Source organism: Oryctolagus cuniculus, chromosome 3 (genome assembly GCF_051225735.1).
Source record: "Oryctolagus cuniculus isolate XC-2025 breed Fujian yellow rabbit chromosome 3, ASM5122573v1, whole genome shotgun sequence".
NCBI classification, from domain to species: Eukaryota; Metazoa; Chordata; class Mammalia; order Lagomorpha; family Leporidae; genus Oryctolagus; species Oryctolagus cuniculus.
In genome coordinates this window covers 49753278-49780566 of record NC_142869.1, presented here as the reverse complement: position 1 = coordinate 49780566, position 27289 = coordinate 49753278, and the positions used below count along the sequence as shown (strand labels likewise).

Here is a 27289-nt window from a genome sequence, read left to right as displayed (position 1 = left end):
TTTCCCCAGTTAAAGTCTTCCAAAGTCCCCTGCACATAGTTTCAAAAACAATACACTTAATCTTTTTTTTTAAGATTTACTTATTTGAAAGAGTTACAGCGAAAGAGGGGAAGAGGCAGAGAGAGAGAGAGAGAGAGAGATCAATTTTCCATTTGCTGGTTCACTCCCCAGTGGCCACAACAGCTGGGCCAGGCAGAAGCCAGGAGCCAGGAGCTTCTTCTGGGTCTCCCAAGTGTGTGCAAGGGCCCAAGGACTTGAGCCATCTGCTGCTGCTTTCCCAGGTGAATTAGAAGGGAGCTGGGTCGAAAGTGGAGAGGTGGGACTCATATGGGATGCCGTTGTCGCAGGCAGTGGCTTTACTTGATATATCACAGCACGGCCCCTACACTACACAACATCATGTAATAGTTTCCTTCTGGTAAAAGCCAGATAGGATCCACTAACTATGATTATTATCTATTGTTTTTAAGTTGTGCCCAAATTCAAGTGCCTCTTTCCAGGAGATGAACTAATGAACTATATGGATTAAATAAAATAACACAAAACACAATACAAACCAGATATCTACAGAATCATTTGTTCAAAGCCCCCAGGATTGTTACAAATGCTTGCTTTCTATGTTTTCATTAGAAAATAGAGAACAAGTTTGCCCATCAGTGTGATTCAGTGAAGTGAGGAGGCTGTAGCTAGGGTCACTACAACAGATGATATAAGACAGTTGTAACTGCTATTATCATCATCTGTAAGTTTCTGCATTAAGACAAATGATTTTTTTTTTTATTTTTTGACAGGCAGAGTGGACAGTGAGAGAGAGAGAGACAGAGAGAAAGGTCTTCCTTTGCCATTGGTTCACCCTCCAATGGCCACCGCGGCCGGCGTGCTGCGGCTGGCGCACCGCGCTGATCCGATGGCAGGAGCCAGGAGCCAGGTGCTTTTCCTGGTCTCCCATGGGGTGCAGGGCCCAAGCACCTGGGCCATCCTCCACTGCACTCCCTGGCCACAGCAGAGGGCTGGCCTGGAAGAGGGGCAACCGGGACAGAATCCGGCGCCCTGACCGGGACTAGAACCCGGTGTGCCGGCGCCGCTAGGCGGAGGATTAGCCTAGTGAGCCGCGGCGCCGGCCAAGACAAATGATTTAAAAATAACAGCAGAGCAGGGTTCAGACGCCTGTGTCCCGTACGTGAGTGCCTGAGTTTGAGGCCCAGTTCCAGCTCCTGACTCCAGATTCCTGATAATGCAGACCCTGGGAGGCAGCAGTAATGGCTCAAGTCATTATCCCTGACATTCATCGGGAAGACCTGGATTGTATTTCTGACTTAAGACTCTGGCCCTGGCCAAGCCTCAGACATTTCAGGCATTTGGAGAGGCAACCACCACATGGAGGTCTCTCTCTCTCTCTCTCTCTCATTTTCTCCTCTGCCTCTCAGATAAATTTTAGAGAATGATACAATTCATCCTTCTTTGAAATGTTGCCCTGTTTTTTACTGCTGTTAAATGCCCCGTGTTCTTATCTAGGACAGAATGAAACAGCAGCCTGGGGGATCTAGATCTCAGAGACAACGAAGAAGTTGGATCTCTTACCAGAATGCTAGCAGCAGTGTGGGTAATGAGCAAAGATCTGCCATTGTAAATGCACATTTCCAGGACATACCCTGCAGAGAGTCTGACTGAATCCCCACGTGATTCAAAAGAATTAGGACCAGGGACTAAACTTCAAGCTCTAAAATCTCATGCTTGACAGTTGTTATTATTCTGGGCAATTTTGCAATCACAGCTAACTCTATGTGTATTTTATGTAATTCACATTGCTACAATATGATATACAAAAAAATAATAAAGGGCTTCTTTGATATTAGTTTAATATCCTAAGTTCTTTAATTGCATTAGTATATTTCCATGTGGTGTAAAAAGAGACAATTCAATTTTCAGCTCCTGCATTTTTATTTTAGAGTTCTTGCTCTTTATAACTAATTAATTTTCCATAACTGTCATAGGGTTGTAATCAGTCACTATGAATCAGGAGTAAAATTCAGCTAATGTCAGAAATTATTTAGGAGCTTTAACTTGGTTTCTAAGTAGAACATTTACTCAAATGAGTTAGAACAAAATAAGCGAAGTTCTACTACTTTGTGTTTTCATAAAGATTTAGTCTGCTATTGCAATGTAGCAGTCAATGCTATAAAGATTACAGAAGCTATATGTCATCATTTCCTCCTTAAAAATCATTTTTAGAATTTTACACAATAATAAAAAATGCTGTTCAAGAGTTCTATGTAAAAGAAAAAATAGAAGGTATCTTGTTGGATCACGTTTTTCTTAGTATGTTTCATTTAGAAACTTTTGAAATTGATTTATCAATACACTAGTTCAGTAATTTTAATAATAAGTTGTGAAAATGAAAAGATAGACAGTTTTTCAGTATGGATAAATGATATTGGGAAGGATTAAAATAAATGTAATTTGTTAAGAAATATATAATATGCCCTCTATGCTAAATTGTCAAACCTTTTGGTGAAAAGAATAATTGGTCAAATTCCTGAAAGATGAAAGAGGTAGAAGTCATTAAACCAGTGGTTCTCGAATTTTAGTGTGGGTTAAGAGTCCCATTTCCAGTGTCAGTCAGTTTGATATACAACCTGAGAATCCACATTGGTGATTCAGAGGCAGATACTCAGATTCTACTGTGTTCTTGGTGAGGGAAAAATACAAAAGTGATTGGTGAGTAGTGAATGATGGCTGGTAAGTAGCATCTACAGGAAAAGAATGACGTATAGACTAATCTGAAAAAGAAAGTTTGAATAGTTAAATCTTTCTAGGTGCATGTAAGGAACAAGGATACAGAAAACTGGTCACTAGTTATTTGTTGTCTTTGAAAACAGAAACAAAAAGAAATGGGTTTAAATTGCAGTTAGTAAATTTAGGATTGTTCTATAAATACATTTTCCCAACATGGGAGCCCTAGTTTATCTCTTGTCTGGACACCACCCAAACCCGCCCCTTCACTTCACTTGATTCTTAAGGAGCCTCTGCCAAAATTTTCGTTGCAACCAACACACCATTAGGAAGCATTTTCCTATAGTCTTTTTTTTTTTTGCACCAAGGTAATTCTAAAATGATTTATAGTAAGAGAAGGTGAATTGTATTTTAAAGGTTTTGTTTTATTAGAGAGAGCTATAATCAGCATATATCCTTTCAGCTTACGTTCTTTAACTGCCTTTTTTGATCATGAGAGAAATCTGTGTTTGCTTCAGGAGCCCTTCGGATCAAATAACAATTTTCTCTTCAAAGCCTTCAATTCCCAATCATGCACATCAGCCTATCCTCAGTGGTCACACTCTATTCAGAAAATTCTTCAATCTCTTTTCTTTTGTGTGTTTTTGGAAAGAACTCAAATATTTTTAAAAAGGGTAGGTGGAAGTTGGAAGATGAAGATAAATATAACACTCTCAGATTTTGTTCTTCCTCTTGTGTGTTCTCTCCCTCTCTCTTCCTTTTCTTTTTCTTTTAAAGATGTATTTATTTATTTGAAAGGCAGTATTACAGAGAGAGAGAGAGAGAGAGGCCAGAGCTGGGCTGATCTGAAGCCAGGAGCCAGGAGCCTCTTCTGGGTCTCCCACGTGGGTGCAGGGACCCAAGGACTTGGGCCATCTTCTTCTGCTTTCCAAGGCCATAGCAGATAGCTGGATCAGAAGTGGAGCAGCTGGGACGTGAACCGGCACCCGTAGGTGGCGGCTTCACCTGTTATACCACAGCACTGGCCCCGTCTTCGTTTTCTTTTTAAAAGTCAATTCTCAAACTCCATTTCAACAGTGCTTTCTCTCTTTGGATTCTGTATCTTGCTAGATCCACATATATTACAGAGTTGTCTTACAGATTTCTCAATGCTTTATTTTTATAAGATGTTATTGTTGATTACAGGAGTGGGATGTCAAAGAAAATGTAGGCAACTGTCAAGAAGAAGTGATAGTGTAGATACTGCTAATATTTTATTTTATGAAGAAAACTGACATGAATCTATCTGTTCTGATCTGTTCTATAACAGAATCATAATTTCTAGATTAGTCATGTTTCAAAAGAGATCATGGAAAGTGAAATGCATTAATGATTCAGCTACGCCTTTCTCTCCATAACTGAAAAAGGCTGTCCTTGCTGCTGACTGGGTCCTCACACAACCATGAAAAAATGTAGAGGAGACAACCTCCTCTTCCATCCCTTGAATAGGTAAGGAAAGCCCTTCTTAGAAGTCTCACCTTCACCCTCAGCCAATTCCCTTGCCAGTCCCACTAGCAAGTTACTAACCCTTACCTTTGGGAAAACTGATAGAGTGAATGTCTGGCTTTTTTTATAACTCTGTGTTGGGAAGTGGTTTCATAGAAGTCAAAAACTGGATTAGCAATAGATAGGAGAGAAATCATTATGGTGATATTTTAAATTATTCAGTTTTTATTTTAGATGCATATATGTATGTGTGTGTATACATATACACACATGGGGCGAGGGAAAGAGAGATTAGTTCTCTCTCCTGGTTTATTCCCCAAATGTCTGTAATACCCCTCACTGCCAAGACCAAAGCTGGAAGCCAGGAACTCAATCCATGTCTCCTACATGGGTGACAGGAGCCCACCTACCTGAGCCATCACCACTTGTCCCCCCAAGTGTGCATCAGGAGGAAGCTTGGTCAGAAGCAGACTAGGGACTCACATCCACTCCGATATGAGACAGGGACTTTTAAACCTGCCCCACTACGATAATATAGTTTGAAATTTTTTTTTTTTCGTATTTGAAAGGGAGAGAGGGGGGGTGAGAGAGAGAGAGAGTGAGAGAGACAGAGAGAGAGAAAGAAAGAGAGAATCTCCCATCTACTGGCTCACTCAAATTGGGCTCGCAAGCCCAGGCACTCAGACCTGGAATTCGGGCTTCTCAAGCAATGTATTAACCACCACACCAACCACCTACCTCTATGGTGATATTTTTGACGACTCCCAGAACTTTCCCAAATGTGAAAAAATAGTCATCTGAAATTTTATGATGACTTAATAAGTTAGTTTTATTCATTATTCTAAACTTCAATAAATTTGTTTTCTGTTTTGAAATTTACACATTGCCTCAAAATGGGAGTTACTTCTATATCAATTATGTCTTTTCTTTCTATTGATCTAAGATCTCCTTTCTCTGTCTCTCTCCCTCTTTCACTCTCTCTCTCTCTCTCTTTCTCTCTCAAAACATTTTTATTCTAAATTATTCAATTTCCCAAGCAACAATTTTTTTAATTCTTATAGTGGAAAGGAAGAAAAATTAGACAACGGAAGATGGGTTATAATGAGGAAAGTAAGGAAAATAAAATAGGATTGGCAGAAAGAAGAAGGAGTGGGGTGGAATGAACAGTGACTAATCTGGATGGTATGGTCTAATGTGAGAAATTAGGTCACTTGAAATGATGGGCAGGATAAGCCATTAAGACACAGGAGCAGAGAGAAGGAGAGAGGGAGGAAGTGGACTCCTGTTTCAGGCATGCACCCTGCAGGTTAGAATTTGTCTCTCCTAACCACACTGCAGGTGTGTCCCTGGAGATGCATGTTCAAATAGCTTGGCATTAGGATTCTGATGGCACTCCTCTTTTTTTTTTTTTTTTCACCTAAAGATTTCCTAACAATGATGCTTAAAACAATTCAGGTAAATACTTAAGCCTTTTAACTTCTCTCAGCAGTAATTAAAGCAAGATTAGACCAGACCAAGGACATTTTTATGCGCTGAGCTCCAAGGGGCCAGACCTTCCAAGTAATGGGAGTTTCCTAAAGATTTATTCCTCTACGTAAAATCTAAGTGGTCTTTAGAGCAAACAGCACACCCAAGCCCACTAATAATATTTCTTGGATTTGTTCTAGAATTTAGAGGTTACCCTTTATGCTTTGTAGTCACCTGTGCTTTCCCTTTTTCTATATTTTGCCAGATACAATAATCACTGGAAATATTATAGGTACTTTTTGATTCTTCCAATTTTGAGTAATACACAGAGAATCTTGTTGAAATGCTCCCTTTATTATTATAGTTATCCTTAAATTAGATTTGTGTTACTTTTAACCTTTATATCTATTATGAAATAAAACAGATCTAGAAAGCCATATAAGATAAATATATACCCTAAGCAGTACTATACTACAAACATTCACATGACCAACATTCTAATCAAGATGTAGAATTTTCCAGATGTTCCAGAAGCTCTCCCTGTGCCTTGTTCCAATCTCAAACCTCTCCCTCCTCAAACAGACCCAAGAACCCTATTTTCTTACTTATCATTTCCATGGTTTTGTGTGTGTGTGTGTGTGTGTGTGTGTTTGACAGGCAGAGTTAGACAGAGAGAGATAGAGAGAAAAGTCTTCCTTCCGTTGGTTCACCCCGCAAATGGCCACTATGGCCTGTGCGTTGTGCCAATCTGAAGCCAGGAGCCAGGTGCTTCCTCCTGGTCTCCCATGTGGGTGCAGAGCCCAAGGACTTGGGTCATCCTCCACTGCCCTCCCGGGCCACAGCAGAGAGCTGGACTGGAAGAGGAGCAACTGGGACAGAACCGGCACCCCAACCGGGACTAGAACCCAGGGTGCTGGCGCCGCAGGCAGAGGATTAGCCTAGTGAGCCGTGGCACCAGCCTCCATGTGTTTCTTTATAGTTCTATAACCCAACTGTACACCATAGATACTGTATATGGAAATTATTTTATATTAAATATTATATATGCCTTTCAAGTCCCCATATCTACATGTTACCTTTCCTCCATTTCTTCATCAGTTACCTATTGCAGAACTGGAAGTGTTGAATGTGTAGCTTCCCAGGTTGGATTCACTGATTCCACACTTACTGGTGTGGTTTTGTCCTGTTCCTCTTTCCTCTTTATTTCCTAAAAACTGACAACTGGATTCAGAGGCTTCATCAGACCTGGGTTTTCCCTGTTTGGGTGGGAATACAGGTTGTGTATGTTCTTTCATCATGAGGCATAAAAGGTCTTTCTTATTCTCTTTTTGTGACATTAGTAATTATTGATGTCCATATCATTAATTTGCAAAATGATGACACACAAATTCCACTATCTCTTTTTCATTTATTTTATAAAGAGACACAGCTCCACATCTATCATTTGGTTACCTAGTGGTTCATATAGAAAAGTCAGGATAGCCGGCGCCGCGGCTCACTAGGCTAATCCTCCGCCTTGCGGCGCCGGCACACCGGGTTCTAGTCCCGGTCAGGGCACCAGATTCTGTCCCGGTTGCCCCTCTTCCAGGCCAGCCCTCTGCTGTGGCCAGGGAGTGCAGTGGAGGATGGCCCAAGTACTTGGGCCCTGCACCCCATGGGAGACCAGGATAAGTACCTGGCTCCTGCCTTCGGATCAGTGTGGTGCGCTGGCCGCAGCATGCCGGCCGCGGCGACCATTGGAGGGTGAACCAACGGCAAAGGAAGACCTTTCTCTCTGTCTCTCTCTCACTGTCCACTCTGCCTGTCAAAAAAAAAAAAAAAAAAGTCAGGATAAGATTTCCCTCCCATCTGCTAGTTCATTCCCCAAATGGCCATGACAGGACTGAGTCAGGCTCAAACCAGGAACCAGGAACTCCATCTCTTCTCCCATAATTCACTGCCTTCCTAGACCCATTAGCAGGAAGCTGGATTAGAAGCAGAGTAGCCAAGATTCTTACCAGCATTCTGACATGTGCCACAATATTTGTCCCACCTTTTTTTTTTAAGCTCAAATTGTCATTTCTTTGCCTAGTGCAATTCTCTTCCAGTTAGCTTCTCAGTCCTTTTGATACTAGTAATTTTTGCTATCTTCATTGATATCTGATATAAAATATTCCCAGGTCATTGTATGTTTCCTACCATAGACGTGCAATCAGTCATGTTTCTAAAAGCGCTGATTGACTTTAGAGGGAAATATGATTTTAAGACTGCAACCTTAGTACTAATGCTTAGTGTTATTGGGTTGGTCATTGTTTCTGTGACTTTCCAATAGCAGTGTAAGGAAATTTATCTATTGATAAGAACACATATAGGCATAATTTTACAGTTAAAATACTTCATACTGACATTTTCAATTAATATTCAAGCTATTTTTTATTTTTCATCTGAATCCATTTTCTTACATGTCGAGTTTCCTAGTTCCCAAAGACACATACAGTAGATGACTGTTTTAGTCCATCCAGGCTGCCATAACAAAATGCCATGGTCTTAAAAGCTTATAAATGACATAAATTTATTTCAAAGGTTGGGAAATCCAAGATCAGAATGCCAACAGACTCAGTGTGTGGGGAGGGCCTGTTTCCTGGTTGACAGATGGCTGCTTCTCACTGTGTCCTCACATGGTGAAAGGGTGGACAGGTTCCTGTGCGCTTATTTTATTTGGGTACTATCCCATTCGTGAGGGCTCCATCCTTAAGACCTAATTATCTCCAAAAGACCTCACCCGTGAACACCACCATGTTGCTCTTTAAGAGTTCAGGATATGAATTTTGAAAGGACATGAGCAAATTGTAACAGACAGAATTAAAATATCTCATAATTATTCATTTTATTCCACATTACACACATGATAGGCTCAGAGTAACAACACATATATTACCACCAGCAACATAACTACAAAGAACAACTTAAAATATTTTTTCATATGCTCTCCTCTCTTTCACTCATTTTTAAAAACAGGTTTATTCACTTACTTGAAAGCAGAAGGACACAGAGAGGCATCTTCCATCCACACAATGGCTGTAACGCCTGGTCTCCTGTGGGGTCTGTCATCTACTTCTTCCCAGGTACATGAGCAGAAAGCTAGATGGGACACAGAGGAGCTGGGACCTGACCTGGGGTGTGGGCATCCCAAACAGCAGTTTAATGCACTGCATGTGCCACAACACCCACCCCTCACTCCATTTTTTTGTAGCTGTACTAGATCTGTATTGTACAAGAAGATAACATCGACATTTTATGCTCTCTACTTCTCACTTAGTATTAGTAACTATGTCTTTTGTGCATACCACCAGTGTCTCTCTAATCATTTTGGTGATCTGAGACTCATTGGTTGGTAGATTTTCAGGAAGCATTGACATGAACAATATTCTTGCAAATGAATAACCAGTCCTGCATCTTACAGAGATGAGTGTTTTCATGTGAATTCACATTTGATTCCTTTACTGTCTCAAGTAAGTGAGTCCATTTTCCTCTGGTGTAAAGTGTTGTTGTCAAAAAAGAACCTGATGACAACTTATTTTCTTACTTTTATAAAATCGCTGGGTTTGACTCAGTACCCATAGGAATATTTTCTTTTTCTTGAAGGCTCACTTATTTTACTAGAAATATATCTTAGTGTTGGTTGTTATAATCAATATTCTCAGATTTGCAGTATGCATTTTCAAGTTGTTTTTTTTTAGTTAAGGAAAAAAATTTTTTAAGATTTATTTTATTTATTTGAGAGGCAGAGTTACACAGAGAGTTGGAGACAGAGGGAGAGGTCTTCCATCTGCTGTTTCACTCCCCAAATGACCACAATGACTGGGGCAGAGCAAGACCGAAGCCAGGAGCCAGGAGCTTCTTCTGGGTCTCCCATGAGGATGCAGGAGTCCAAATGCTTGGGCCATCCTCCACTTTTTTACTGGGTACATTAGCAGGAATCTGGATCAGAAGTGGAACAGCCGGGACTTAAACTGGCGCCCATATGGGATGCCAGTGCTACAGGCTGGGGTATTAACACACTTCACCACAGTGCCAGCCCCGAGGAAAACAATTTTAGTGATAGTTTTTAGCATTTGTTTATTTTGTTTTTCTTCTTCAGGGATTCCATTACCTGTGGTGGAATCGTCTTTGTCTGTCTTCAATATTTGGTAGTTCCTCTGAAATTCTTATCTTTATTTTTTATTTAAATTTTTTTCCTCCTTTTTGTCTTCTATTTTTTTTAAAAGGCATAATCTTTTGCCTGTTTTGCTGTTTCATGTAGTTTAGTTTCTTTTTTTTTTTTAATTTTTTTATTTTTTGACAGGCAGGGTGGACAGTGAGAGAGAGAGACAGAGAGAAAGGTCTTCCTTTGCCGTTGGTTCACCCTCCAATGGCCACCGCGGCCGGCGCGCTGCGGCTGGCCGGCGCACCGCGCTGATCCAATGGCAGGAGCCAGGAGCCAGGTGCTTTTCCTGGTCTCCCATGGGGTGCAAGGCCCAAGCACCTGGGCCATCCTCCACTGCACTCTCTGGCCACAGCAGAGAGCTGGCCTGGAAGAGGGGCAACCGGGACAGAATCCGGCGCCCCGACCGGGACTAGAACCTGGTGTGCCGGCGCCGCTAGGCGGAGGATTAGCCTAGTGAGCCGCAGCGCCGGCCATGCAGTTTAGTTTCATTTCTGAAATGATTTTTATTTTATTGCTAGTTATCTCCTGAGTTCTGCCACCTCATTCCTGAGTTTTTAAAACTTTGGTCAGGCCGGCGCCGCGGCTCGCTAGGCTAATCCTCCACCTTGCGACGCTGGCACACTGGGTTCTAGTCCCTGTTGGGGCGCCGGATTCTGTCCCTGTTGCTCCTCTTCCAGGCCAGCTCTCTGCTGTGGCCAGGGAGTGCAGTGGAGGATGGCCCAAGTGCTTGGGCCCTGCACCTCATGGGAGACCAGGGTAAGCACCTGGCTCCTGCCATCAGATCAGCGCGGTGCGCCGGCCGCAGCGTGCCGGCCACGGCAGCCATTGGAGGGTAAACCAACGGCAAAGGAAGACCTTTCTCTCTGTCTCTCTCTCTCACTGTCCACTCTGCCTGTCCAAAAAAAAAAAAAAAAAAAAAAAAACCAAAAAAAAAAAAACAAAACACTTGGTCACTAATTTCACTTATTTTATCATCTATTTAATTACTTTTCAATAAGAGGTTACAGTGTTTTACTGTGAGTGTGTCTTTCTAATGTAGGGATATTATCCCATGCCTTGTTTGTATATTTTCTTAGAAATACCTTTCTAAGAGATGCAGGCCTCAATACTTCTCTGCCTCTCATTTTCATGTGGGGCTGGCTTTTCAGAATTTTCAGTAAGGCATGTGTTTTGGGGTAGCTTGTCTGATTCCACAAACTCTCTCTCCTGTGGCGTTTATGTTGTGTTACAAAGATCCTCTTTGCTTTATGAGAGTTCCTGACTCGATTTCCTCCTCTGCCCCCACCCCGTTTTATGGGGACTATCCTTTCCCTGTGGTTTTATTGTCCCTGGGCAGCTCAGCTTTGGTTCTACCCAGCAGAAGTCTTCAGCGTGGAGCTGTGTCCGGGAGGGGAGTTCTGGAAGGGTCAGTTTCGAGTGGGCACCCTTAGGATCTGGAGCCCCATTGCACCTGCACCCACCGACTTGCTTTCCAGACAGTGGTCATTGATGTTTTGAGCTTCTCCTATCCTCATGTCTGGCAACGTCCATCAAGCTTCCTTGAATCTTTGCTTTCTCCTGCACAGATGCCCACATATATAGTTCAGGCCTTGTGGCTACTGGGGGTTTGTCCTCACTAACATGAATCTTCAAAGCGTTTCTGTGCGGTTTGCAACATAGTGTCATTGCAAATGTCCACAGGTTTGGGGTTTTACTCAGTAGCTACTCAGTAACTCTGTGTGCTTTTAAAATTTTATTTATCTATTTGAGAGAGAGAGAGAGAGAGAAAGAGGAAGAGAGAGGGAGAGAGAATCATCCATTCACTGGTTCACTCCTCAAATGCCTGCAATAGCCAGGGCTGGTCCAGGTTGAAACCAAAAGCCAGGAACTGTTAGGATCTTCCATGTGGGTGGCAGGGACCTAAGCAGTTGAGCTCTCACTGCCTGCTGTAAGGACATACGTGAACAGGAAAGTGGAATTGAGAGTAGAGCTAGGACTTGAACTCAGGAACTCCTATATGGGAGACAGGTGTCTTAACTTGTAGGTCAAATGCTTGACCTTTCTTTGTTTCTTTTTTTTTTTTTGGCTGAGATTTGGATTTTAAAATATGCTGCTGCCACTGTCATCTTTCCAGAACCCACTAAATAGTTTTAAAATATTCTTTCTCTAAATAGAATACCCACTTTCACAAGAATCGGAAATGGTAAATTGCTTTTAACATTCTAAGCTTTTATAATTTTATGTAACTTCAGCAGGGTTTAGAGAATGTATTCTCAGTGTTATAAAACCCTCTAAGAACTATACAGCAGTGTATATTTTCAGTCTACTTCTGTTGGATTAAAGAGAGAAAATTTCTATGGCTAGTTTTAAAAAAAATTAGGTGTCCCAGATTCTAATGGAAATCACCTTTATTCAAAACTATGGTACAAATCAGTCCACAAGCTGAATATTATAAAAATAGCATATCTTGTGTTGCTATTTACACAGCGTTTTCATATGCATTACCTTGTTCAATCTGCAGAACAACCCTCATAGGGAGATATTATTATTATTATGAGTTTCACCCTTCGGAAGAAGAAAGTGAGCTTAGAGGGTTTATTTTCATTTTTTCTCTATTTCATATTTTTGAGCTTAGAGGATTTAAATGACCTGATTAAAGATGGTAGCAGGGAGGACTGTGACTGCCTCTGTAAAAGTCTCTACTCTGCCGCTGAGCGTTCCGCCTTGCTGCGATCCCCGGGTAGCATGTGGGAGGAAGTGGCAATCTGCCCAGTCGGCTCCATCAGTCACAGACTCCCTGAGGACCCATGGGGTGACAGGTGCTGCAGGCTGATCGTTCTCACGGTTTGAGTGAGAGCTTTGTCCCTACCTGAAAGCCTGTGGCAAAAGTGACATTTGAATTTAGGTGTTCCGCCTTGTGGTCCCGTGGTTTACTTGTTCTAGCTGGCTAGCATGCCCCTGAACAGTGAACTCGGGTGTCTGCAGGCTGTCTCTGGGGACCGAGCATCACATATCTGGACACGAGGACTTTGACTCACAGGAGGCGGGAGCCAACCGTGTCAAGGCTCTTCTGGCGATGGTGGTGATGCTTCTAGCGTGTCTGCTTCTGAGTGCTCTGGGTAACAGAGAGGAGGATGTCCTTCATCACCAGGACAGTCTAATATTTTACCGTGAAAATGTATGCAAATTTTAACATCTAATTTGTAATATGTCTGTGCTATTTGAATACAAGAAGAGTACATTATTTCACCAGCAGGTAATATGCTGGTATAGGAAGACATAGAATATTTATCCAGTGACTCTTAGAACCTTCCAGTAAATCACCAAGTAACTCTAAAATGTTCTTCTATTTGAAAGCATGAGAGGAAGTGGAGAGAAATAGGCTGCAGCCCCTCACAGGAATTTAAAGGTTTCGCTGAACATTTGGACCAAGTTCTGTGGAAACTGAGAAGCCCATGATGTATTTCCAGAAAAAAAGTGACCTGTCAGTTGTGTGTTTCAGAAGAGTGGCTTTTGAAGTTCTTTGATCATTATCTATAGTTGGAAAAACATTTTACCTGGCACTTTATGTACAGGTTTTATAAATATAAGCCTATGTATATGGATGTGTGACTGTATGCATGAGATGAAAATTAATGAAACCTTACTTTCCTTTACATTTGCCATTCTAATATTCTTCATCTAGGGAAGTTAAACCATCCACTAAAGTGGCTGCACAGCCCCTAAGGGGTTGTGCTTCACTATGCTTTATTACTTTAGAATGGAGGAGGTTGGCAAAAGGGAGACAGTAAGGCTGTTTAAAGAAAGATAGGCTAGAAGAAATACATTATAAAACAAAGCAGTGGAAGTAGGAAGGAGCTAAAATCCACAGCAATTGGTTAGCAATTGCTTATAAAGGTGACTCGGGGTTTCTGGCTTGAGTGAATGATCGTTTTATTGACTAAACTAAGAAAGCAGAAAATACTAGTTCTTTGTTCTTAGCATTCTGGCCCAGCCCTGGATGTTGCATTTGGGGAGTGTACTAGAAGATGAAATCTCTCTCTCTCTCTCTCTCTCTCTCTCTGCTACTCTGCCTTTCAAGTAAACAAAAAATAAACTTTAAAAAATATGATCTTAAAAAAAAAAAAACCAAAATACCTACTCCCATTTCTTCAGCCTAGAAGAACTGATTTAATGTATGAGTCTGCAGCTTAGAGTTAAGTGATTCTGGCAGAGGAATGCTTGCGAGGTTTGTGAGCAGTAGGCAGGAGCAAATAAGGAATGCAATGACCTGCTGGCTAGTGACCCCACTGGGTCACACTTCTTTCCTTTATTAAACTGTCTGTATAACCCAACTTCTCAAATTAAACTGATTTTTAACATCTTACTGTCTCTCCTTTACAATGTATTGAATAAAATCTCTATAAAGACCAAGACTGAATCATGAAGGAAAATAATACCTAAACAGACCAGTAATGAGTAGTGAGATTGAATCAGTAATAAAAATTCTCCCAGCCAAGAATTGTCCAAGGACAGACGGCTTCACTGCTGAATTCTACCAAACAGACAATTAATACTAATGCTTCTTAAATTATTCCCAAAAATAGAAAAGGAGAGAATATTCTTTCAGACTCATTTTACATGGCCAACAATATGTTGATGCCAACACTGGAAAAGTACATAACATGAAAAAGAAACCAAAATCTTCACTAAAATACTACTAGGAAACCAAATTGTCATTATTTTCAGATGACATGATCATATACACAGAAAACGCCAAAGAATCCACCAAAAATCCACTAGAATTAATAAGTGGATTGAGCAAAATTTCTGGATGCATAGTTAATGTATAAAAATCAGTAGCATTGTTATTCACCAGCAGAGAATTATTTGAAAAAGAAATCAAGAAATTAATCCTATTTCCAACAGCTACAAATAAATAAAATACCTAGGACTAAATTTAACTAAAGAGGTGAAAAATTTCTACAATGAAATTATAAAACAACAATGAAAGAAACTGCAGAGGACACAAAGAAATATAAAGACAACCTGTGTTCATGGATTAGGAGAGTCAATATCTTTAAAATGTCCATACTATCAAATGTGATTTACAGATTCAATGCAATGCCTATGAAAATACTAATCATATTTTTTGTAAAATTATAAAAAAAAAACCCTAAAATTTTTGTGAAACAAGGAAGGACCCTGAATAGCCAAAGCACTCTTGAGCAAAAAGAACACAGAAGGAGGCATTATATTATCCAACTTCAAAATACATTACAAGACCCCAATCCCAAATTTTAGAAATTGGCTGATTAAACAGAACAGATTGAGTTGGAAATATCCTATGTGCACACAATAAATATGTTTTTAACATCTTCCCTAGGCAAAACCTTTAATAGTTTTAGTTTATAATAAAAACAGAAGAATTTTAAATGTTTTATTATATGAAAAGCAATTTACTTTGTAATGCGGTCTAAATATTTTCCATGAAAAATAAAATAGAATTTCCTTTTCATTGTTTGCAATACAGTTTCTACTATAACCAGTGATGTTGTTAGTCTTAAATATATTTAACTCTAGAACTTCCTCCTTCAGTTCTAAGCATTGCTCTTGAATTCAATCCTAAGTGTCAATGATGAACTAAAAACCACTTTAGGAAATGACCCATTCATGTATATTGTTTGTTTTTTCTCTCAAGTATCATTAAAGTATACAGCTTCTGAAGTGCTAAAAATAACTCAGTGGATAAAAGTCAACACTTTAAAAATACATTACAAAGCTACAGTGATTATAACAGTATGGTATTAATATAAAAACAGACACATGGGACAGAATAGAGACCCTAGAAGAAAATCCATGCAGGCACAGGCTGACTAATATTTGACAAAGGTACTAAGAATTTGCGTTGGGGCCGGCGCCGTGGCTCAATAGGCTAATCCTCCACCTTGCGGCGCCGGCACACCGGGTTCTAGTCCCGGTCGGGGCGCCGGATTCTGTCCCGGTTGCCCCTCTTCCAGGCCAGCTCTCTGCTATGGCCAGGGAGTGCAGTGGAGGATGGCCCAGGTGCTTGGGCCCTGCACCCCATGGGAGACCAGGAAAAGCACCTGGATCCTGGCTCCTGCCATCGGATCAGCGCGGTGCGCCGGCTGCAGCGGCGGCCATTGGAGGGTGAACCAACGGCAAAGGAAGACCTTTCTCTCTCTGTCTCTCTCTCTCACTGTCCACTCTGCCTATCAAAAATAAATAAAAAAAAAAAAAGAATTTGCATTGGAAAAAAGAACAGTCTTTTTAATAAATGATGATGCTGTGAAAACTGGATATCCATATGCAAAAGAATGAAGCTAGGTCACTCTTTCTCATCATATGTAAAAATCAACTCTCTATGGATTAAAGTTCTAAATGTAAGATCTGAAGCTTTGAAATTACTAAAGGAAAACACAAGGAAGATGCTTCAGGACATTGGAATAGAAAAGAATTATTTGGATCAGACCCCAAAAATAAAAATAGACAAATGGGGTCTCATCAAACTAAAGAGCTTCTGCACAACAAAGGAAATAATAAACAGAATGAAGATACAATCTATAGAATGGGAGAAAAGATCTGCATCTGACAAGGGGTTAATAATAAGAATATATAAGGAACTCAAACACCTTAGTAGCAAAATAAGAAAAAAAACAAATAATCTAATTTTAAAATGGGCAGTGGGTTTAAAAAGAAATTCTCAAAGGAAGACATACAAATGAAATGACCAACAGGTACATGAGAAGATGTTCAGCATCACTAATCATCAGGGAAATGCAAATCTAAACCACAATGAGGTATCACTTCATTCCAGTGAGATTGGTTACTATTGGAAAAAAAAAAAGATAAATACTAGTAATGATGTGAGGAAGAGGAACACTTGCACAGTGTTTGTGAGAATGTAAACTAGTACAGCCACACCAGAAAATAGTATGGAGGCTCCCTGAAAAACTAAAAATAGAACTACTCTAAATTCAGCAATTCTATTTCTGGGTATATGACCAAGAGAAGTGAAATCACTCTGTTGAAGAGACCGAGTGTATCACCTATGCAGCACCCTTCACAACAGCCAAGAAATGAAAACAACTTAAGCGTTCAGCAACTGATAAATGGTTGAAGAACATGTGATACACACACACACACACACATACACACACGCGCGCATGCACACACAGGAATAAAAAGGGACGGCGTCTTGTCATTCACAATATGGATGGAACTGGATGTCTTTATCTTAAGTGAGGTAAGCCTAGCCCAGAAAGAAAAATACCACATGATTTCACTCACATGTGGAATCCAAAAAAATTGATCTCACAGAAGTTGAGGATAGAATAGCAGCTACCAGAGGCTGAGAAGGAGGGAGGGGTGGGTCGGGGCAGGTTTCTTAAGGGGCCCTAAGTTTCTGCCTCCAGAGTTCTGCATATCACACTTATCCCAGAAGGCTGCAGTGGATAAGGAAAGGTGCCCTATATACCATCCGTGTTTGCTGATTGATCGACTTCTCAATCAGTCCGACTCCATACCCCACTCCTTGGCCAAGTCCTTCGAACTCTGAGAGCTCATCAGTCTGATCTCCATGATTCCTTTTTGCCCAATGCTATATGAGATTATGCCACAATTTCAGATTTGAATGTAGGTTTTTTCCCCCAGAAAATCCCATTTATAGTTATAAAAGAAGCAATATAAGTGATGCTTTTGACTAACATAAGGAAAGAAAAGTAATGCATTCTTTCTAGGTTTAAGAATAGTTTTAGTTGGAAAATTTACTGTCCCCTCAACCTTGGGTCTATAGCTCATTCCCCTACTGTGCTTTGGCCACTCTTGATTATAGAAGCAACTCTGAGATGACACTGAGAACTACATATAAATTGAAACATCCTTTGTCAATTACATTGGCAGGTCACCACCACTTGGGCTAAAAATACACATCATGTAATTCTGAAAAACATAATTTTAAAAATTCAAACCAACCATGACATTATTAGCAAAGCTTTATTTTTCCTATTTTCACTTGAATTGCTACTTAATTGTTTTCTAATGCTCTTTCCTACAGTCCTGGGGAATATTTCTTTGAGAAATTCACATATGCAAAGTGGCTCTGTGCTGTTTTCTGTTCCCACCCACTGGTGGCCCACACATACTGCCCTCCTCCCCCCACTGACTCACTGGCCCAGCCTCCTCCCACATGTGCTCAGTGACCTGGCACCCACGCCACCACCCCCTGGCTTGTTCTCCCACACACCTACTCACTCATCTTGTCTCCTTCACACAGGTAGACATATTCACACTCCCACTACTCAGCAGACAAAGCACAATAATGATCCAGAGGGAAAAGAAGCAACTTTTCTAATGACCATTATGGTCTGGGTTTATTTTTTCCTCAAGTAACAAATTTTATGCACAAATGGATGGTTGATAAATAGTTATTTATTCTTAGGTTATTTTTTCAAAACTCCCTCATACACAAGAGTTAGATTTTTCACTTTGGAAAACTCCACCAAAATGAATGAGGGTCCTGACTTTTTCGGTGTAAACAGATGCTCTGTCTTTTGTCCAAATGGAGATATTGTATTCCCATGTATTCCCATGTTGAAGTGAATGGGTGTAACCAATGAGAACAGTGATCCATCAGGAGGGAAATGTGTGATAATGATATCTGAGCTAAAGCTGCCATTAATAGGCTGCTTGTCAAGATTAACTGGCTGTGAATTATGCCAGAGTAATTCCAGAGTCAACATCACAAACAAGGGCCAGCCCACTCTTCCAAGCCCTGCCAACGCCTCCCAACTCTGTGGATCTGAACCCAGAAGTTGGGAGACCAGCGTCTGCTACTTGTGTGTGTTTTTAAGGTTACTAAAAAACCTTCCCAAATCACTCTGATTTTACTGTGCCTAATGTTCCAAAATTAGAGAGTTATTCCCAAACACCCTCCATATTTAAAGTATGAAGAATGCTGGGTGTTGTTTTTTTTCCCCATTCACGGTTGTTAGTCAGTTTTTCATCTTTACAGTGAAATACTTGAGACAAACTTCTTATGTAGGAAATAGGTTTATTTTGGCTCATGGCTCAAGTCCAAGATCAGGCAATCCCATTGGTTTGACCTCTGATGAGGGCAGTGGATGGTGATGGCAGAGCTTATGCAGAGGAGAGATCACATGGTGAGCCATGAAGCAGAAAGAGTGCTTGGGCCCAGTGTGGGTTTTTATAATAAGTTTGCCAAGAACCACCTTCCAAAGGCACACACCAGGTGACCTATGGACTTCTGGCTAGCCCCACCCTCTAAAAGTTCTACCATCTCCCAAATCTTTAACTCACGGGTCTGGGGGGACATTCAACACCCAAACTAATATCCAAACTACAGCATATGGCAACTATTTTTATCCTTTTGAAACACTAAGATTATATGCCACATGGTGTGAACCGAATCTATTCTATAATATTATGAATCCAATCTTGCAAAAAAATATGAATATGAGCATAATACTGGATTTTAAGGAGTACACAACTGACTTCACATTTATATAGTTTGTTGTTTGATTTTTTTCAATATCATAATTGGTGTTAAATTTTTGAGAGAAGACAGGAACCATTTTCCCCCCTATTTTATGCAATACTGCACCTGATACGCAATAGCACTCAATCCATGACTGGAAAATTGCTTCATATACTTAGCAATTTCCCTTGTAAGCCCTAAGCTTTAGGGCCAGTTCTATCACAATTTATATCTACCAGTAGTTTACTCTTCATTTTCAATATAACCACTATACCCTTTAATTTTCCACAGAACTTGATCTGCTTTCTTATGCATTTTATCACTTTCTGTCTTGTATCATATTTAATCTTAAAACTCTCAAAGGCTCATAAGGTTTTTATGGTAGATCTCTATATAATTTAACTTTATTTCCCAACATAAATCAAAACTCCTCACGTGAAAGTCTCCTCTTATGATAGGGTGCACGCTAGGTGTCAAAGTAAAACATAAATACCTCCTGGCCCATGTCATATCCAGAGTGATGAGATATGATGGCTACCATCAAGTTTCTATAGTTGACATCTAGCTGCTAAAGATGGTAGAATGAACACTAGTATGGCTGTCTTCTCAGTACAGATCGGGGGAGACTTTATGAGTAGATGACATATTTTAATGAATATTTGTTGGAAAAATCATTAAGGAAGGTTCCTGGCCCAACAGGAGAAGAAGCCACAATCTAAAGTGTGTGCAATGGGTAGAAGTAAGACACATCATTTTGAAGAAGCTGAAAGAAATTCAGGACTTGAAGACACCATTTCTGGCAGAGAGTAGGGATGAGGTGCTGATGTAAAATTTGAGAGAAGTTGAAAGTTTAGGTATGGAGCTGTTGCTGGAACAGAAAATCACTATCCAGGCTGCTTTTCCCTGCCCCCGGAGAAGAGACACTTGGCAGGCAAGGTCAGAGCACCAGGGAAACAAGACCTGAGGGAGGAAGGGATAAGCCATAGAAAGATAATCAGCAAAGTGAATTCCCATTGAACTGGGAAGATTGGGTTATCTGTGTCTCTCCTCTGCCACACAAAGCCCTGTTAATCAGGCAACTAACCCATAGGCCAGTGTTGTCCAAACTGTGTTATGAAATAGTTTATGATTAGTGGATTATGAAATCAGTTAAATAGGTTATAACCAACATTTTCATGTGTTGAGTCCCCAGGAGGCATGTTTTGAGGCAGAGTTGAGAGATCAGAATGTTTATTAAAGGGTGCTGATCCCCTAGGATGAATAATGGTGTAAAGACACAGAACTGGACAAAGGGCAAAGGGTAGCTCTGATGCAAGTCCCAATGACTACTTCGGCCAACCCTACAGGAAGCTCTGAACTAGAACAGCTCTTCAGAGTTGTCCCAAGTCAGACCAAGATAGCCATGCCTTTATCTCCAGTTACAAACTAGAGTAGGTGAACAATAAGAAACGAAAGACATGAGACTTAGAGAATTGATCCAGTAGGTACAAAATCTAACTAGAAGGTACTTACAAAGAGAAGAAATAGAGGGAAAATTTTACAAGAAAAGTTTCCAGAACTGGAGGTTGTGAGTCTCAAAATTGGAGGTCCCTACCTAGTATTCAGCACAGTAAATAGAGGAAGGCCCACGCCAAGGTACATCACTGCGAAGTGTCAGACCACTGGGAATGAGGTAATCCCAAAAGTTTCCAGGAAGAGAAAAAAGAACGCATCTAATGCTAAAAGCAGAAATCACAGTGCATCGGACTTCTCAACTACAATAATGGACTAGAGATAGAAATGAAAAATGCCCTAAGATTTACAAGGGAAATTTTTTTAAAACTTAGAATGCAATTCCCAGCCAAATTATCAGTAAAGTGTGAAGGTAGAAGAAAGATACCATCAGACACAGGAGAATTTAGAAAAGTTACCTCTCATGGATCCTTTTGTAGTAAGTTGCTGCAGAATATGATCTAGAAAACCATGGGAGGACAAAAGACACTAGATCCAAGAAAAATGGGGTCTGCCACAATAGACATGGAAAAGAATCTGTGTGATCCTTGTGAAAGTGATCTGAGCATGGCAGCTCTGCTAGAAGCCTGGAGAGCAGGAAGCTCAGAATGACACAGGAGGACACAGAGATTCTGTTACACATGGAATGTTTCTTGGATCTGAATGTAGTGAGAGGAAATTGGCATATCTGACTGAGAACAGGCAATGAATTTGTGATAGGTACATGTAAAATTAAGCAAATAAATAAAATAAGATAATCATCAGTTCCAGGAAACAGGAATTTATACAAAAAATCAATATTACTATATTATATGTCTTAGCTTTGAATAATATTTGCATATCTTAATTGTGTAAAAACTAAGCAATCTGAGAAAATCATTGTGATATAACCATATTGGGAGGAAAAAAAAAGAGTATGTTAGAGAATAAACTATATTATCCATAGCAGGGAGTCATAGATAATAACATCTGGAACCAAAATGCCAAGTAGTAGTAATGAGAAGCATGGAGAAAAGCCCTAGAAGAAACCACTGGAAGAGCTGAGTGCTTCTGCATTTGAAGATGGAAACTGAACTAGAACTTGCACATTGTTCAGGAAAAGGGGCCAGTTGCTCTCTCTCTGTTAGGCTCTGAAGAGATGTTTTGCTCTTTAAATTCTAGACATTAATGATTTAGATGAAAATATAAACAACTTGAAGAAAGAAAAGTGACAATCTATGCATATATTTCAGCTGTGGCGGCAACCATCCAAGAAGCTGAGAAGAGGAAAGCTTAAAAGTAGATTCCTGGCTGGCGCTGTGTTTAAAGTTAAGCTTCTGCCGCCAGTGTCGGCGTCCTATATGGGTGCCAGTGAGTTCTGGCTGCTTCACTTCCGATCCAGCCGCCTGCTAATGCACCTGGGAAAGCAGTGAAAAACGGCCCAAATGCTTGGGCTCGTGAACTTATGTGGGAGACCCTGAAGAAGAGCCATGCTCCTGGCTTTGGATCAGCGCAGCTGCGGCCATTGCGGCCATTTGGGGAGTGAACCAACGGAAGGAAGACCTTTCTCTCTCTCTCTCTCTCTCTCTCTCTCTAACTCTGCCTCTCAAATAAATAAATAAATAAATAAATCTTTAAAAAAAGTAGATTTCTGTGGGGAGCAGGTCTATAATCAATGTTCACGGTGACAATTATTAAACCAGTTGGTTGTGTAGGCTTGCAGGAACAATGGGGACACTTCAGAAGGGCTCTAAGGTTTTGCTCTGCTTCTTGCAGTTTGCCAGTCTTTAAAATCTTTCACATCCTCCTTACAGGGGATAAGGAGTAAATGAGAGAACAAGTTTGGAAGCTCTTGAAAGATTCATCAATGAAGATTCCCTTCTTCCCCATCTAAGCACCTTGGTATTCCATAGTATAAACCCATTCTTTGAAATCTCTCTCATTTTTTTTAAGATTTATTTATTTGAACGACACTGTTACAAAGACAGGGAGAAGACAGAGAAGAGAAGGAGAGAGAGCTCCCATGTACTGATTCACTCCTCATATGGCCACATCAACCAGGGCTGTACCAGGCCAAACAGGAACCTGGAACTACAAACAGGGTTCCCATGTAGGTGGAGGGGCCTAAGCACTTGGGTCATCTTCTCCTGCTTTCCCAGGTGCATGAGTAGGGAGCTAGCTTGGAGTGGGGCAGCCAGGACTTGAACTGGTACTCATATAGGATGCCAGCATCACGGGCTGCAACTTAACCCACTGTGCCATACACCAGTCCCTAAATCTCTCTTTCCCTACATTAACAAGAATTCTTTTATTACATCTTACATAGGCAATGAACATTTAGTGTACCTGTGAATAAAATGCCCTATGTGAATAAGAAATATGCTTTGTGTAATCCACTAGCCTGGCAACAATAAAATTAATAAATAATTTACTTATTTGATTTTTCTCAGGCTTTAATGATTTGTCAAGACTTCCAGAGTCAAATCTCATTGAATAATAATTGGAAGCAATTCAACCATTGTGGAGCATTGTAGAGGCTGTGATGTGCTAAATGGGTTAGGAGTGGGAGACTAAGAAATCAATCCCCACAACTCTTACAGTAGGATCAACAGCCTCTAGCCAAGAGCAGCCACATGGATTTACCCAGCTGTTAAAATTTTCTTTAAAGTCTATGCCACAAAAAAAGACTGGAAAGCACTGCCTTAAATGGGTTCCATAAAAAAAATTATAAAGCCTGATAGTCATTTATGTCAAGTCTTTTTCAATTATTTATCTTATTAAACTTAAGAGAGAAATTCAGTTGGCCCTCTGAATCTGTGTATTCAACCAGCCATGGATGGAAAATACCTTTAAAAAACTCTGAATATGTGCAGACTTTTTTCCCCTGTCATTTCCCCCTAAACAATACAGAATAACAATTATTCATAGTATTTACAGTATATTAGATGATATAAATAATCTAGAGATGCTTTAAAGCATATGAGAAGGGAGTAGGTGTTTGATGTGGTGGTGAGGACACCCATGTCTCACACTAAAGTTGCTGGGTTCAATATCGAATTCTGGCTCCTGGCTCCCAACTTCCTGTTAATGTGCACCCCGACATGCAGCAGGTAGAAGATCAAGTAATTGGGTTCCTGCCACCCCTGTGGAAGACCTGGATTGAGTTCTTGGCTCCTGGCTTTGGCGTCAGTCCAGCTGCAGCCACCACTTTCATTTGGGGCATGAACCAATAAGTGGAACCTCCTGTTCTGCTTCTCTGTCTCTCAAATAAAGAAATAACAATTTAAAGAACACCAGAGGATGCACATATGTACACGGGTTATACGAGCGCCAGTAGATTTTAGTCTCTGCAGGAGTCCTAGAACCAATTCCCTGAGGACACTAAGGGACAACTGTACCTACATTTGCGAGAACTTACATGATTTTTCAAGGTTCCCAAATCTGGATGTTAATGGTGAATCTTAGGTTTATGAATGAGTTTAGATTAAGTTCAGCTTTACATAACTCAATAGAGACCCCAGGAGAATAATCTAGACAATTAGGTCATTATTCTGTCCTTTAAATAGAATTTTGGAGAGTCAACTCAAAGCTAGCAAGGTCATTAGAGAGCTCAGTCACTTTTAGCTTTCGCTCTTACACTGGTAAGGTATGAGCCTCCTCCTTAGAGAACATACAAGCCAGCATGTCCACACCCCAGGATTTCTCTGTTAGACTCTGAAAAGCTATTTGGCTTTTAAAATTCTATACATTAATGATGTGGATGAAAATACAAACAACTTTTAAAAGAAAAATGACAATCTATGCAGGAGAGGGGAGGACTTCCCAGAAGTTTCCCTCCCATTTCCATTATGTCTCTCTGTGGGGAATCTGATCATAGGACCGCACCAAGCTACCAGCATGGCTGCAAACGGTGGCTTACAGCTGGGTGGCAACATGTCCAACTTAAAGTAGAAGCTCTTAATATGAGAAGGAAGAGGGGAATGGAGATTTGGTAAGCAATTAATAATTTTCACAACATAATTTAGTAACATGTAATGCATTTCAAATAACCAATATCATTAGTTATTTTATATATATGACTAGAAACACTAACATAAACATTAAGGAAGACCAGTTAGCAAATTAATTATTTGGAATCTTGATTATATATTTGTCTTGGATTTAATAACTTATGGTTAAGGCAGCCTGGGTAGAGGTAGAAACTCAAGATTCTGAAACTAACTGCCAGGCTTCCACTGTGTGACCTAGGAAAAATCACTTACATGCTCCACTCCTTAGTTTCCTTTTTGTAATATGGAGATAACAATAATCAAATCCATGGAATAAGAATTTGGAGGATTAACTGAGTTAACACATGTAAAGTACTGTACTTGGAATAGTGTCTGGCATATTACAAGTGCTCAACAAATGTTAGCTATTAATATATCTTTTTTCTTTTTTTTAAATTTTATTATTCCCCTTCATTTTCTTTTTTTAAACTTTTATTTTATTTAAGGAATACAAACTTTGTGCATTTAATATATACAGATTTGGGAACATGGTGATTCTTCCCTCCACGTCCCACCCACCCATACTCCCACCCTTCTTCCTTCTCCCTCTCCTTTCTCATTCTTATTTTTTCCAAAGATCTGTTTTAAGTTAAATTTATACTAATATTTAATATTTTATATTAACCCTATATTAAGTAGACAGTTCACCAAATAGTATGAAGAAAAAAGAAAAAAAGAACAAGAACAAAAAAAAAAAAAAACAAGAAAAACATTGTTCTTCAACAGTCAGGACAAGGGCTGTTCAAAACCATTGCATCTCAAGGTGTCAGTTTCACTCCTATGGATTACCTTTTAGTTACTCTATTAGTTACCACAGATCAGAGAGACTATATGGTATTTGTCTTTTTTTGACTAGCTTATTTCACTAAGTATAATGGTTTCTAGTTGCATCCATTTTGTTGCAAATGACAGGATTTCATTTTTTTCACCACTGTGTAGTATACCATGGTGTATATATATACCATAAATTTTTTTACCCAGTCTTCAGTTGATGGATATCTGGGTTGATTCTGTATCTTAGGTATTGCGATTTGAGCTGAAATGAACGTTGAGGTACAGATCATTTTTTCTTTCTTTTTTTTTTTTTGGACAGGCAGAGTGGACAGTGAGAGAGAGAGACAGAGAGAAAGGTCTTCCTTTTCCATTGGTTTACCCCCAACATGGCCGCTGCGGCTGGTGCGCTGCGGCCGGGGCACCGCGTTGATCCAATGGCAGGAGCCAGGTACTTATCCTGGTCTCCCATGGGGTGCAGGGCCCAAGCACTTGGGCCATCCTCCACTGCACTCCCTGGCCACAGCAGAGAGCTGGCCTGGAAGAGGGGCAACTGGGACAGAATCCGGCGCCCCGACTGGGACTAGAACCCGGTGTGCTGGCACCGCAAGGCGGAGGATTAGCCTAGTGAGCCGAGGCGCCGACCAGGTCACTTTTTCATATGCTGATTTCATTTCCTTTGAATTCTCAGGAGTGGGATGGCTGGGTCATATGGTAGGTTTATATTCAGCTTTCTGAGGTATCTCCATACTGTCTTGCACAGTGGCTGTACCAGTTTATATTCCCACCAACAGTGAATTAGGGTACCCTTTTCCCCACATCCTCAACAGTATTTGTTATTTGTTGATTTCTATATAAGAACCATTCTAACAGGGGTGAGGTGAAACTTCATTGTGGTTTTGATTTGCATTTCCCTGATGGCTAGTGATCCTGAACATTTTTTCAGGTGTCTGTTGGCCATTTGAATTTCTTCTCTTGAAAAATGTCTTTTTGCCCATTTTTTACTTGGGTTGTTTGTTTTGTTTTGTTGAGTCTCTTGAGCTCTTTATGGATTCTGGAAATTAATCCTTCATCAGTTGCATAGTTTGCAAATATTTTTTCCCATTCTGTCGGTTGCCTCTTCACCTTGCTGAGTGTTTCTTTTGCAGTGCAGAAACTTCTCATCTTGATGTAATCCCATTTGTCAATTTTTGTTTTGATAGCCTGTGCTTCTGGGGTTTTTCCAAGAAGTCTTTCCCTTTGCCAATGCCTTGTAGGGTTGCCCCAATGTCCTCGAGTAATTTTATGATATCATGTCATAGATGTAGGTATCTGATCCATTTTGAGTGGATTGTTTTATAAGGTGTAAGGTAGGGTTTTGTTTCATAATTCTGCATGTGGAAATCCAGTTTTCCCAGCACCATTTGTTGAAAAGACTGTCTTGGCTCTAGGGATTAATTCTTGCTTCTTTGTCAAAGATAAGTTAGTTGTAGATGTGTGGATTGATTTCTGGAGTTTCTATTCTGTTCCATTGGTCTACATGTCTACATATTTTTGTACCAGTACCAGGCTGTTTTGATTATAATTGTCCTGTAGTATGTCTTGAGATCTGGTATTGTGATGCCTCTAGCTTTTTATTTTTTATTTTTTATTTTTTTAAGACTTACTTATTTA

General features: G+C 40.3%; 1 protein-coding gene across 4 annotated transcripts in view; it reads left to right on the top strand.

Moving 5' to 3' along the window:
• Positions 1 to 27289, top strand: part of LOC127491585 (uncharacterized) — a 75355-nt gene that overhangs the window by 18123 nt on the left and 29943 nt on the right. The window contains exon 2 of one of the 4 annotated variants that reach the window (XR_016232025.1): positions 4043 to 4221. The exons of 1 other annotated variant lie outside the window; for it this stretch is intronic. Coding sequence is in view for 2 of the 3 variants with exons in the window: in XM_089330186.1 (XP_089186312.1) it covers positions 4140 to 4178 (39 nt within the window). In the remaining variant the exon portion in view is untranslated. Of the gene's footprint in view, positions 1 to 4042; positions 4222 to 8682; positions 9335 to 27289 lie in introns of those variants that run through there. 2 more of the 4 variants (XM_089330186.1, XM_089330187.1) reach the window with 2 other exon arrangements.